Source organism: Canis lupus, chromosome 11 (assembly GCF_003254725.2).
Source record: "Canis lupus dingo isolate Sandy chromosome 11, ASM325472v2, whole genome shotgun sequence".
Taxonomy (NCBI): domain Eukaryota; kingdom Metazoa; phylum Chordata; class Mammalia; order Carnivora; family Canidae; genus Canis; species Canis lupus.
In genome coordinates this window covers 49,241,202-49,253,682 of record NC_064253.1, presented here as the reverse complement: position 1 = coordinate 49,253,682, position 12,481 = coordinate 49,241,202, and the positions used below count along the sequence as shown (strand labels likewise).

Genomic DNA, 12,481 nt, shown 5'->3' with positions numbered 1-12,481 from the left:
AACCAGTCCACTATTGAGGAATTTGGGGATAATCTCCAGCATTTGATTGTAAATAGTGCTTCAGTGAATATGCCTGCATATTCTTTTCATATTTTTACCACCGTATCTTTGGGATAGAGTCCTCGACGCGGGATTGCTGGGTCAAAGCATGAATGTGCCAAATTCTGTTAGACATTTAGCTACTCTTTCTGCCTCCGCCGTCCAGATGAGGGAGCGGACTGAGACTGCCCAAGGTCACTTTACTAGTTACTCACACAGCTGGGGGCGTAAACTTGGAAGTACCGTCCTCCGCATTCTCCAGGTCGGGGGAAGAGGAGCACCAAGGCGGGCGAGGGGCTGAAGAATCTGCATTTGGACCTCACATTCATCGGATCACACCCTCGTCCTCCCAGGGCCGAGCACGCCACTCCGACCTGGGACCTCCCCTGCTTCCTTCTTCCGGTCACGCGGCCTCGCCTTCTCCCACAGCTAAGACGCGCCGCCACCCCGCTCGCGGGTAATCGCCGCGGAGACACTGCGCAAGCCCAGCCGCCGCGCGCAGATTGCAGCCGGGGCAGGGGCAGCGGCAGGGGCAGGAGCGTGGTGACGTCATAATGGCGCGCCGCTCCCGGCGTCCTCGCAAGGTCGCCTCGGAGCGGGGCTGGCTGCGCGCCTAAGTGACCTGACGCTGGCCGGGGACGCGCCCGGTCCTGCCTTGGTGCCGGCGGCGACATGGCGGGGTACACGCCAGACGAGAAGCTTCGTCTGCAGCAGCTCCAACAGCTGAGAAGGCGATGGCTAAAGGACCAGGAGCTGAGCCCCCGGGAGCCGGTGCTGCCCCCGCAGCGGGTGTGGCCTATGGAGAAATTTTGGAATAAGTTTTTGCGGGACCAGACCCCCTGGAAGAACGTGGTGAGTGAGGGGCCTCCCCGGCGCTGATGCTCGCGCCCTGCTGCGACCCCCAGCCTGGCTGCTGGGCGCCTCCTGCCCGTTGTGGCCACACCAGGGACTGACATCACTCTGGGCCGGCAAGGCCAGGCGGTTCCTTGGAGGAGAACCAGGTTCAACCGGGACTTAGGCTTAGCAGGTTCGCTAACTTGTCCCGAGAGTCCTGGGCTGGAAGCTCTGGAGTTCAGGAGCACTTGGAGCTTTGGCAGAGCCCTGCCCTGTCGCTGTCAAGTGTGACGAGAAGGAGGCGACTCTTTTTTTTTTTTTCCCCATTTGTTTTTATGGAAGTTCAATTTGCCAACAGAGTATAACACCCAGTGCTCATCCCATCAAGTGCCCCCCTCAGTGCCGTCACCCAGCCACCCCCGCCCCCCGCCCACCTCACGCACCCTAGGTTCGTTTCCCAGAGTTAGGAGTCTCTCATGGTTTGTCTCTAATTTTTCCCACACAGTTCCCCTCCTTTCCCTTATAATCCCTTTCGCTATTTCTCATATTCCCCATATGAGTGACACCATATAATGTTTGTCCTTCTCCGATTGGCCTACTTCACTCAGCATAACACCCTCCACTTCCATCCACATTGAAGCAAATGGTGGGTTTTCGTTGTTTCTAATGGCTGAGGAATATTCCATTGTATACATAGACCACAGCTCTTTATCCATTCATCTTTCGATGGACACCAAGGCTCCTTCCACAGTTTGGCTATTGTGGAAATTGCTGCTATAAACATCGGGGTTCAGGTGTCCCGTGTTTCATTGCGTCTGCATCTTTGGGGTAAATCCCCAGCAGTGCAATTGCTGGGTCGTAGGGCAGGTCTATTTTTAACTCTTTGAGGAACCTCCACACAGTTTTCCAGAGTGGCTGCACCAGTTCACATTCCCACCAACAGTGCAGGAGGGTTCCCTTTTCTCCACATCCTCTCCAACGTTTGTTGTTTCCTGTCTTGTTAATTTTCCCCATTCTCACTGGTGTGAGGTGGTATCTCATTGTGGTTTTGATTTGTGTTTCCCTGATGGCAAGTGATGCAGAGCATTTTCTCATGTGCTTCTTGGCCATGTCTATGTCTTCCTCTGTGAGATTTCTCCTCATGTCTTTTGCCCATTTCATGATTGGATTGTTTGTTTCTTTGGTGTTGAGTTTAATAAGTTCTTTATAGATTTTGGATACTAGCCCTTTATCTGATATGTCATTTGCAAATATCTTCTCCGATTCTGTAGGTTGTCTTTTAGTTTTGTTGGCTGTTTCTTTTGCTGTGCAGAAGCTTTTTATTAAGTCCCAATAATTCATTTTTGCTTTTGTTTCCCTTGCCTTCATAGGTGTATCTTGCAAGAAGTTGCTGTGGCCAGGTTCAAAAAGGGTGTTGCCTGTGTTCTTCACTAGGACTTTAATGGATTCTTGTCTCACATTTAGATCTTTCATTCATTTTGAGTTTATCTTTGTGTATGGTGTAGGAGAATGGTCTGGTTTCATTCTTCTGCACGTGGCTGTCCAATTTTCTCAGCACCATTTATTGAAGAGACTGTCCTTTTTCCAGTGGATATTCTTAAAGAGGCAAATCTTTGCTTAGGTTTTGCAGAATGATAGAAGGATTCACTTGAGTGAAAATTCTGTAACTTTAGTTATTTAAGAACACCTATCTGCTTTTTAAGGTTGAGGTTATAGAGGATAACACTACACTCAACTACTAGAAGACACAAGGAGCCTCTAACTGGTCATCTAACCCCATGTGATCACCATAAAAGATGGTGGTATGCTTAATGAGTAATATTCAAGAACCACCTTTCTGAACTACCACTATGTACTTTTAACACACTGTTTAATTTAAAAGTGACATTTCTGGGCTTTACACTACAGAAAGTCACTCATTTAAGAGCTGTCTTTATTTTCAGGGTCTCTGGACATTTTCTTAGGTCATTAAATTACATCAATTTAAGTGATGAACACTCTTATCTCAAAATTGCTTTCAACAAGCCACGACATTGACTAATATAATAATGGTAGTGACACTATTAAGTAACACTTGAGTACTTACTTTCTGCCCTGCATTTTGCTGAGGGTGTGACATGTGTTACTTTATTTAATTCTTTACTTCTGTAAGGTAGAAACTACTCCAAATCCTTAATTTAAATGTGTAGTAGAAAATGAGACCTACAAAAATTGAGTGATTTATTGGTGGTCACAGAGTTAGGAGTTGAAGGAGTTCACATTGAGATCCAAGTGTATCTACTTTCTTACTGTGCTACCAAGTCTTGTGCAAATTTTTCTGAGAAAGTGGTATTAGATACTTATTTATGGTGGTAAAATTAAACTCTAATTCAACTTTGCTGTCACCTTTTGTATCCCTGACATTATCCCTGACATTGTTGATTTTGGCAGCTACTGGTTGAAAGTGGACATCCCACCCAACAGCCAGTGGTATAAGGAAGTAAATAATTATTTTAGTCTGTTTTTCCATACTTTGAGTTAATTTTCCTTCTATAATCATATATACTATAGCACCTAGGGTCTAGTTATCCCTGGTAATATAGGTACGTTTCAGTCAAATTGGCTGCCTCATGAAGGTTCCATTTTTAGTTCTATTTTACCTTTCTTTTTAAAAATAGTGTACTTGAAAGCATCTTAAAGTGAGCTTGGAACACCTCTATCTATTCCAGTATGTAAAACGTTCTTTTTCAAGCTTTGGTGTGCTCAGGGTTGTGCCTTATACCTAGAATGGTGCAAGTGATGTTGATTGTATCTGAAATTGGTAAATTAGGGGGTTGACTTTATCTGAAAAATTCTGTAGGTTTGATTATTCTAATTAAATTGGTTAAAGTTATTTTTTCATTATTTATGCCATGTTTATCTTTAGTAAACTTATAATAAGGACATTTTAAAAAGTCTTTAAAATACATACATATATGTATATACATGTCTATGACATACATATCTATGACATACATATCTATATCTATATATATATATATCTATGAATACCTTACTGTAGCTTTGCAAAATAGTAATTGTCTTGAGCCTTGTTTGCTCTGAACTCTGTAGGTATGCCCTAGCTGGTCCTTTGTTTAATAAAAATACTTAAATGAGTGAGGTTACTTACAGACTGTAAGGAAATATATAGCAAGTAGACATTTAAAAATAATCATGAAATTATTATATCATTGATGCATTTTTTCTGCCACAAACATAAAAAAATGAGATACCTGATCATGTATGTTTCTTTTCTCCCCAGATTTACAAGGTATACCGACACAGTATCTTTGCTTTTACTCATGTACTTATACCTGCCTGGATTGTTCATTATTATATCAAATATCATGTGAATGTAAGTATGTTTTAAGTATGTATTTTTCAGAGTTATTTTTAATATTATACAAAATTATTTCCTATGTGGGCATGCCTTACCCTGCTTTACTTAGGGGAAATAATCTGCCACTTAAAACTGATTTTGAAAAATAAAAACAAACTGATTTTGAACTACTTTCAATAAAATAGTTAAGTAAAAGTTTTATTGAAACTTAAGGAAAGTGTGGTTTTTAATTTAATTTTATTTTTTTTAAGTTTTATTTATTTATTCATGAGAGACAGAGAGAGAGAGAGAGAGAGAGAGAGAGATAGGCAGAGACAGGCAGAGGGAGAAGCAGGCTCCATGCAGGGAGCCCGATGTGGGACTCGATCCTGGGACTACAGGATCATGCCCTGGGCCAAAGGCAGGTGCTAAACTGCTGAGCCACCCAGGGATCCCTGATTTTTTTTTTAATTAATCTTTATATTAGTTTATTACAACTTGAAGTGCATTTTCTCATAAAAACAATGTTTAAATGATCAGAATGAAATCAACCTCATAATACTAGTGTAAACTTGGGGTTCTAAGTAGGAAGGGAGCAAAGAATTTCTGCTCCTTTTTTGAGCATAGATATGATACAGGATAAAGTCAAAATAGACAAAGGTTATCTTTGTTATCGTCCCATTTCCCTTCCCTTCATTCTGATTTTTCACCATTTTCGTTCTTTAGAATCCAGGATGTCCAAAAGCTTGAACTTTGTCATGGGAAGATCTTGCATGTGGTGATTAAACTGAGGCAGTTGCCATATTTTAAAGTCAAGGGATAGTCTGGTATAGGTGTTGGATCCAAGGCAGGGTGAAGAAGGAGTACATTTAAGGGGGCAGTGGTGGCTGCCCAGCATGGAGTGTTGTAATCCAAACCCATTCTTATATCCAGTGAGGTTATTAGGTCCCAGGGAGAGGTGGATGTTGGGGGTGGTGGTGGTGAGTATACCTGTTTGAAGAGCAGCAGTGGTAGTAACCTGGAGTAGGATATTGGAACCTGAGCAAGGGGAAGAGGACATCTGTAAGAAGGATGGTTTGGGGCAATGATGGAGTGGCAGTCTATAGTAAGATGTCAGGACCTGAATGAGGAAGCTTTGCATTTTTCAATAAGAGAGTGAGTTGATAAAGTGCTATATTTAGGAAAACATAAAAAACATTGATATGATGGGGGTAATTGAAGGGAGGAAAGTACTGATGTGAGGTAAATCAACTAGAGACTGTTGCAGTTTAATAGATTTTAGTTGATGAGAATCTGGTTAGGGTGAAGATAGCAGAAATGAAAAAGAAGAGTGAAGCCCGAAGACTTTTTTTTTTGTATGACAAGCATCTTATTTTTAAAATTAATTTTATTTCATTAAATTGCCAGAACACATTGTTTAAGGAAGACAACTCAAGTTAAGTTGGGAATGAAACCAAAGTTCAGAGGCAGTTAATGACTATAAAATTTTTAGTCTTGGAAGTTATATACATAGGGTTTTGGAAAGGAGTAAATTTGTATAGGAGCATGTGCTGTCAGCATCAGTATTAGGGATGTCCAAGTGGACATGGCCTGTCTTCTATGTTAGAAACATGAAATTAGTGGAGGCTGGTAGGAATTAGAGTTGGAGTTTAGTGTTTTCACTTTATAAACCAACAGAAAATCTTCCTGCAACCATTAAAGAGGGCTAACAATTTATATGTCTGAGGGTCAGAGGATAGTTTGTTTCTCTTGTTAATGGGCTTGTGCAAAATTTTATATTTATTTTCACCTGCAAGTCCACAGGCTATTTCATAATCATTATATGTCTGTTATTTTTTTACTGTCTTAACATGCAAGACTCTAGAGAAGAAAAATCTATTACTACTGTAAGTGCAGTTTTTTTTTAAGATTTTATTTATTTATTCATGAGAGACAGAGGCAGAGGGAGAAGCAGGCTCCTTGTGGGGAGCCCAATGTGGGACTCGATCCCGGGACTCTGGAATCACCCCTGAGCTGAAGGTAGACACTCATCCACTGAGTCACCCAGGCAATCCAGTACAAATTTTTATTTTTTTAAATATCCAAGAGTGGTTTTTATGTTCAGAAAGAACTGTCCACAGTTACCTGGAATATAAATTAAAATTCAGTTTCAAATTTAAAAAATCTCCTTTTTTCCTATTCTTTATATTCAGTTTAAAAATTCTGTTAAATTACTTATACATCTAGTAAAATATGAGCAGTCTCCTTTGTTTGTTCTTATTATCTTTGGAGTAATTCAAGTTGAACTCTCCTAAATTCCACTTACAAATATAATCATATTCTCTTACATGTTTTAAGCTGTGTTTAGACATTTTATATTTATATGTTGAATTTTGTTTTTAAGCATTTATAGGGCAAGTTAATGACACTAGGAAGCAAAATCTTTTTAAACTTATGGTCACAAGCCTCAATCAATTATGCAATTTAACTAGAATCCTAAAACTAATCTTTTAGAACCTCTAATTGCCAGATTGATTACCTTAAACAATACAAATGTTCTAAATAACAGAATATATGGATTGTCCTGGTATTTTAAGAATTTATTAAATTTGACATCTGTTTATTCTCTAGGTTTAATCTTTATTATATCTATATTTAACTAAATTTTTCTAGAATTGGAAAAACATCTTCTAAGAGAAGTAGATTTAATAAGGTGCTGTTACTGGTTTGACAATTAGAGACTTTAATGTAGTTGCTTATCTGAGGGAGTCATACTTCCAGGAGATTTTTCCTGAGCCACAGATGGACATAATTAGCTAAAGGTTTTAATGTCAATAGAGGTCCCAAAATTTCTCCCTTACCTTATTCCTTCTCTGGATTTGGGTAGATCTGCATCCTCATTTATGTTGTAGCCAGTTTGCTTCAGTTAACACCTTTACTGACTAATTGAATTTTACATTCTAGGGACATTTCAGTGTCTTCTTGCCTCTGGCCCCAGTACTTCAAAGACATTTTAATGTATTTACATTGTATTCTGAATTTATTTCCTGCTTGTGGCTCCAGTTTGAGTCTTAAATTATGCCAATCATCTTTTAATAAAATTTTGTTCGTGTGATATCGTATGCAGATGTGTATGCTTAATAAATACATTTATTTAACAAACATTTTTGGTATCTCTTGTGTGCAAGGCACTGTTCTAAACATGGGGATATAGCAGTGAACAAAGCAGATTGAGTCTCTGCCCTCATGAAATGTTTATTCTAGTCTTGAAGACTGGCAATAAATAAGGAGGCATATAATGTTATAGGGGGTGATAATCTATAGAAGAAAAACTAAGCAGGGTAAAAGACTAGATATCTCTGGGAAAGTGCTGTTTGAAAAGAAACATAGGGCAGCCCAGGTGGCTCAGCGGTTTAGCGCCACCTTCGGCCCAGGGTGTCACCCTGGAGACCCGGGATCGAGTCCCATGTCGGGCTCCCTGCATGGAGCCTGCTCTTCCCTCTGCCTGTGTCTCTGCCTCTCTCTCTGTGTGTGTCTCTCATGAATAAATAAATAAAATATTTAAAAAAGAAAAGAAAAGAAACATAAATGAAATAAGGATATGGACCAAGCAGATATCTAAAAGAACATTTCAGGTAGAGGAATCATTTCATATAGGGGCCCCGAGGCACAAGCAGACCCAACTGATTGCACTAATAGCAAAGGAACTACTTTGGCTACAATACAGAGAGAGAGAGAGAGAGAGAGAGAGAGAAGATCAGATAGCCAAGGGCCAGATTGTATTGGGTCTTAGGTATCATAGCAAGGACTTTGGTTTTTGCTCTAAGAATTCTGAAACTTTGAGCAGAGGAGTGGTCCATCTTAAAAGAATCACTCTACTCTGCCATGTGGAGAGTAGACTAAGAGGGCATGTGTGGACACCAGGACACTAGTGGATAAAAGAAATGATAGAAGCTTGAATAACGGTAGTAGTACTAGGTAGTGAGAAATAGTTGGATTCATGATATAATCTCAAGATAGAAACAACAGCATCTGCTGAGGAGTCAAGGTTTTTGGTCTTTCAGACTAGGAGAATGAAAGTGCCATTTGCTGCAATAAGGAAACATTTGGGGGTGGGGGAGATTACAAGCTGGACCTGGTTAAATTTGAGATGACTACTGGTGATAGCCAAATAAAGATCTTGAGTGAACAGTTGAATGTAGGAGTCTGGAGTTTGGTGAAAGTTTGGGGCTTAAGTTAAAAATTTGGGATATGATCTATTTTATTTTAGAAGACAATCTAAAACTGTAATTAACAGAGCATTACTTTTATTGCAGGCAAAACCATATGCCATTGTTGAAAGGAAGCCCAGAATATTCCCAGTAAGTCCTAATATATCTGATTTTTCTTTTATTACTTTTCTCTCTTTTTCTCCCTAAGTGATCATTAAAGTGCTCCTTTCTCTTGTCATTATAAGTTTGTTTTGTACATTCTTGTAAAAAAAAAAAAAAAAAAAGGAGATACTGTAAGGCAGCAGTTACAGTTGAAAATGGGAGGTGGGCATATTTCTTTGGAAGCTGGCTGTAAAATTTAAATGACCTTTATAGTCCTAAAGTGAACTGAAGATACCAACAGTTTTTTACTGGTACCCTGTTTCATGTAGGGTTGAGGATTTAGGGCACTAGCCTGAGCAGACACTTGAGCATGTAACAGCAACTGAATTCCTCTGCTATTAATTCCAAACTGTCATTTCTAAGGGCAGTTTGACATTAACTTCTCCATTTGTGGATTTTATATCTGTTAATGTGTACTTTAAGTTTTGTGTTTGAATATGTAAGCTATTATCCTAATTTAAAGTTGAATCTTTTCAGCATTAAAAGATTACATAGTCATCAGTTGGTATTTTTACTGGTTGTTTGTGAGGTTATTATTTAAGAATAGCAAAATACAGATTAGGTTCTTGTCCTATTTCTAGTCATAGGTAGATAATGAACTACCATCAATCTTTAAGTCCTGTGACTTTAAAAAGCAAAACTCGGTGTTGGTTCTTGCTTCAATCAAATGACATGGTCTCATTAATCCATTATCATCTGCAACAGAAGGGAACTTTAGGGCAAAGCACCAAAATCTACTAACCCTTCAGGTGGACCTCTGCTTTAGGAATTAGGGGATTTCTTCTATATTTTGTAGCATATAATTGACATGTGTCAGGGCCTTGGTAGTCTCAAAATAGCAAATTATCTTACTGGTTTCACCAGTTGAGTAATTTATTTAATCTTCCATTGAAATAATTATCACTTACTTATTTTGCCATTGTGTTCAAAGGAAAAGAAAGTGAGGCTTTCTTTAGAAGACCACAGTGATCCCAAAGCATTTTGCCTAGTCCTGTATTTTTTTCGCCACTCTTCTTGTTTCTGTGCCATTGACCCTTTGAGAAACTTCCCCTGTGAGGACCTAAAGAATGCTCATTTGTACATATATTAGAATAGGATAGGCAGTAACAAACCCTCAGATCTCAGTGGCTTAACAAAACAAAGGTCTATTTCTTATTGACATCTTAGACTGATACACATCAGGTGATCTCCACAATCTTATAGTTAATGCCATCTAGCCTATGAGGCTTCCAAAGATCATGTTAAGGCAGAGTGGGTTGAACATCTCAGGAGGATTTTAAGGTCTAAGCTTGGAACTAGCTTAGTGCATCACTTCTCTTCAGATCCTATTGGCCAGAACTCATTGTCATTGTCACATAGATCTATGTGCTTTCTTTTTTTTTTTTTTTTTAAGATTTTATTTATTTATTCACGAGAGACACAGAGTCAGAGACATAGGTAGAAGGAGAACGCAAGCTCCATGCAGGGAGCCCAATGTGGGGCTCGATTCCGGGACTCCGGGATCATGCCCTGAGCTGAAGGCAGACGCTCAACCACTGATCCACCCAAGTGCCCCTCTATGTGCTTTTTTTTAAAATATATTTCCCAGCCTACTATGCCTGGAGTCTGTGCCCCAGTCCATCCTTCTAATTACCAAATAGCTCTTCGTTTCCTTCTCCCCACACATATAATATAGTTCTTTCTCTACAGGGAAATCCGAGTCCTGTACCTTCGCTGCAACCAGCCCCAAATGCAGGATCTCCAGACATTGTACAGTAGTGTCTGCCAGGGTTAGATGTGACTTCTTTTGGAGATCTGAGGGTCAATGAACTAAGAAGGCCAGTTTAACTGTATGCCCTGTCTTCCCCTCACTGCCCCCAAACACACCCATTGCTCAGTGGTGGAATTCGGCAAGCAGTCACTAGTTCTTGGCATTCCTAAATCCCAGTGGTCAAACATCAAGGCTCCTAACCGAGTGCAGTAAGGTAGCTGAATGGGCACTGATTTTGTTTTCTGGAATACCTTTGTTCATTGTTCTTCCTGGCTCCTGGCTCTGTCCATCCAGGGTTTGGGGTTTTTGTTTTTTTTTGTTTTTTTTCTTTTTCTTGTCCATTTTCAACCCAAACTGGACAAGCCAAGATACTTCCTTCACTTATACCTCATCTTCATGTAAAAATACTGTCCATTTTCAACCTAGACCACGTCTAAAATGGATACTGGGAAGCATGTCCTTCTTAGGGTTGGATAGCCTTTAAAATCTGCCTCCTGCACACAAGGTTGAGTGCCAGAGGTTGTTTTAAGCTCAAACATTCAAAGACTTTTGTTGCCTATATGTTTATTTGATCTAATTCCCACAACAGTTGGTAATTATGTAAAGAAAAATACTTGATGGGAGTCTATTTGCTTCTAGTCAGTCTCACATGCATCTGTACTTTGTGTAATTGCCAAGTTCTCTCATTTCTTTGTACTCATACAGCTGCCTCTTTAACTCCATGGAGTTATATGGAAGATATTTGAAGAACTGGTTCAAGATCAGTCTGAACTTTGCCATAGGACAGAGTCCTTTTGTTTGGGTTTTATTGGGCTTCTGTTTCTCAATATGTCTTCATTGTTAGCTCTTAGTTTTTAGAGATTCAGAAAGTCTTATTTTCCAGTACTGCAAGGTCCTGAATTTTTTCTTCTTTCCACTTTTGTATCTCCTCTTAAATCTGCCTCTTCTTGCCTGAGCTTATATTTCTTAAAGTACATTCCCAAGGTAGCTAGTAGTAGTCAAACATACTATAACTTTTTTTTAGCTACTTCTCCCAGAACCTCAATTCATTAGACACTTTGCTTCCAAGTTACTACTGCCCCATCTTTTAGCCTCCAATTCCAGCATCCTTGCCTCCAATGTTAAGCCAGTGCCATTGGTTTGATTTTTATTACAGCAGCATTAGTACCACTTTAAGGTAATGCTAACTGTAATGCTAACTGTGTAACAAATTACTCCCCAAATGTATAATGGCTTACACACAATAAAAGTCAAGGAATGGCAAGGGTGGGGTTGGGGTTATTTCTAGTCTACCCAGTAATTCGTAAGACTGTTAGGCTCACAAAATCTGTCTAAAACACAAAGCTGAAACTAAAGCTAAGTAATTTGCCTAAAATGATACAGCTTCCTAGAGAAGGTTCCAGAATTCTCACCACTTGATTCTGGCTCCAAAGCCCATGCCCTTTCTACCATATACATTGTATCTAGGTTTGAAAAGATAACAGTGAACCAGCTACCCAGGCAAAGTTTGCATTCTGTCTCTCATATCTGAGTCAAATAGTAAACAGGTGGGAATACATTACCTCCTTCTATTGGACTGAAGCTGTTTCCTCATAACTTTTTAAGGTTTTTCCTATTTCTTGAGGCTATACAAAATAAACATATCTCTTTATCACCTATGAAGACCACTTTCTTGCTCCTCTGGAAATTTTGAGTGAAACTTCCCCTTATACTTCCTTCACTTATACCTCACCTTCACGTATACTTTAATATTCTGAATATTGCTCATCTTTGGACAGCTTCTACTTTAAGTCTCTTTCAAAATGTGAATGCCACAACTGAACCACATTTTCCTTGTGAGATCTGACCAAGTGAAACTATCATCTCTGCAGGCAAGATTTTTTTGCTAATGCATCTTTGTTTTTTGTTTGTTTTTTGTTTTTTTTTAGGGTGATATAATTCTGGAGACTGGAGAAGTAATTCCACCAATGAAAGAATTTCCTGATCAACATCATTGAAGATTACTTTAAGATTTCAAAGGCATACAAAAAAAATTTCAAAGGCATATGAGGCCACGTTTATTGATGCATTACTGTATTTACTGAATATATTTTCTGGAAAAGTAATAAAGTTTACTCTGAGATATGTGTGGTCTATTTCTTCACAAATATTGTACAATTTGCAACTCTT

At 39.3% G+C, this 12,481-nt stretch overlaps 1 protein-coding gene across 2 annotated transcripts; it reads left to right on the top strand.

The window, feature by feature from the left end:
• The first annotated feature begins 598 nt into the window (after positions 1-598).
• Positions 599-12,434, top strand: NDUFB6 (NADH:ubiquinone oxidoreductase subunit B6). 2 transcript variants are annotated; one of them, XM_049091845.1, is made up of 4 exons: positions 599-888; positions 4,154-4,246; positions 8,506-8,550; positions 12,241-12,434. In XM_049091845.1, the coding sequence occupies exons 1-4, from the start codon at positions 712-714 to the stop codon at positions 12,307-12,309; spliced, it is 384 nt and encodes a 127-aa protein (XP_048947802.1). In that variant the 5' UTR covers positions 599-711; the 3' UTR covers positions 12,310-12,434. The 2 variants fall into 2 exon arrangements, with proteins under 2 accessions (XP_048947802.1, XP_025288989.1); XM_025433204.3 differs by having other exon boundaries at positions 712-891.
• The last annotated feature ends 47 nt before the right edge of the window (positions 12,435-12,481 follow it).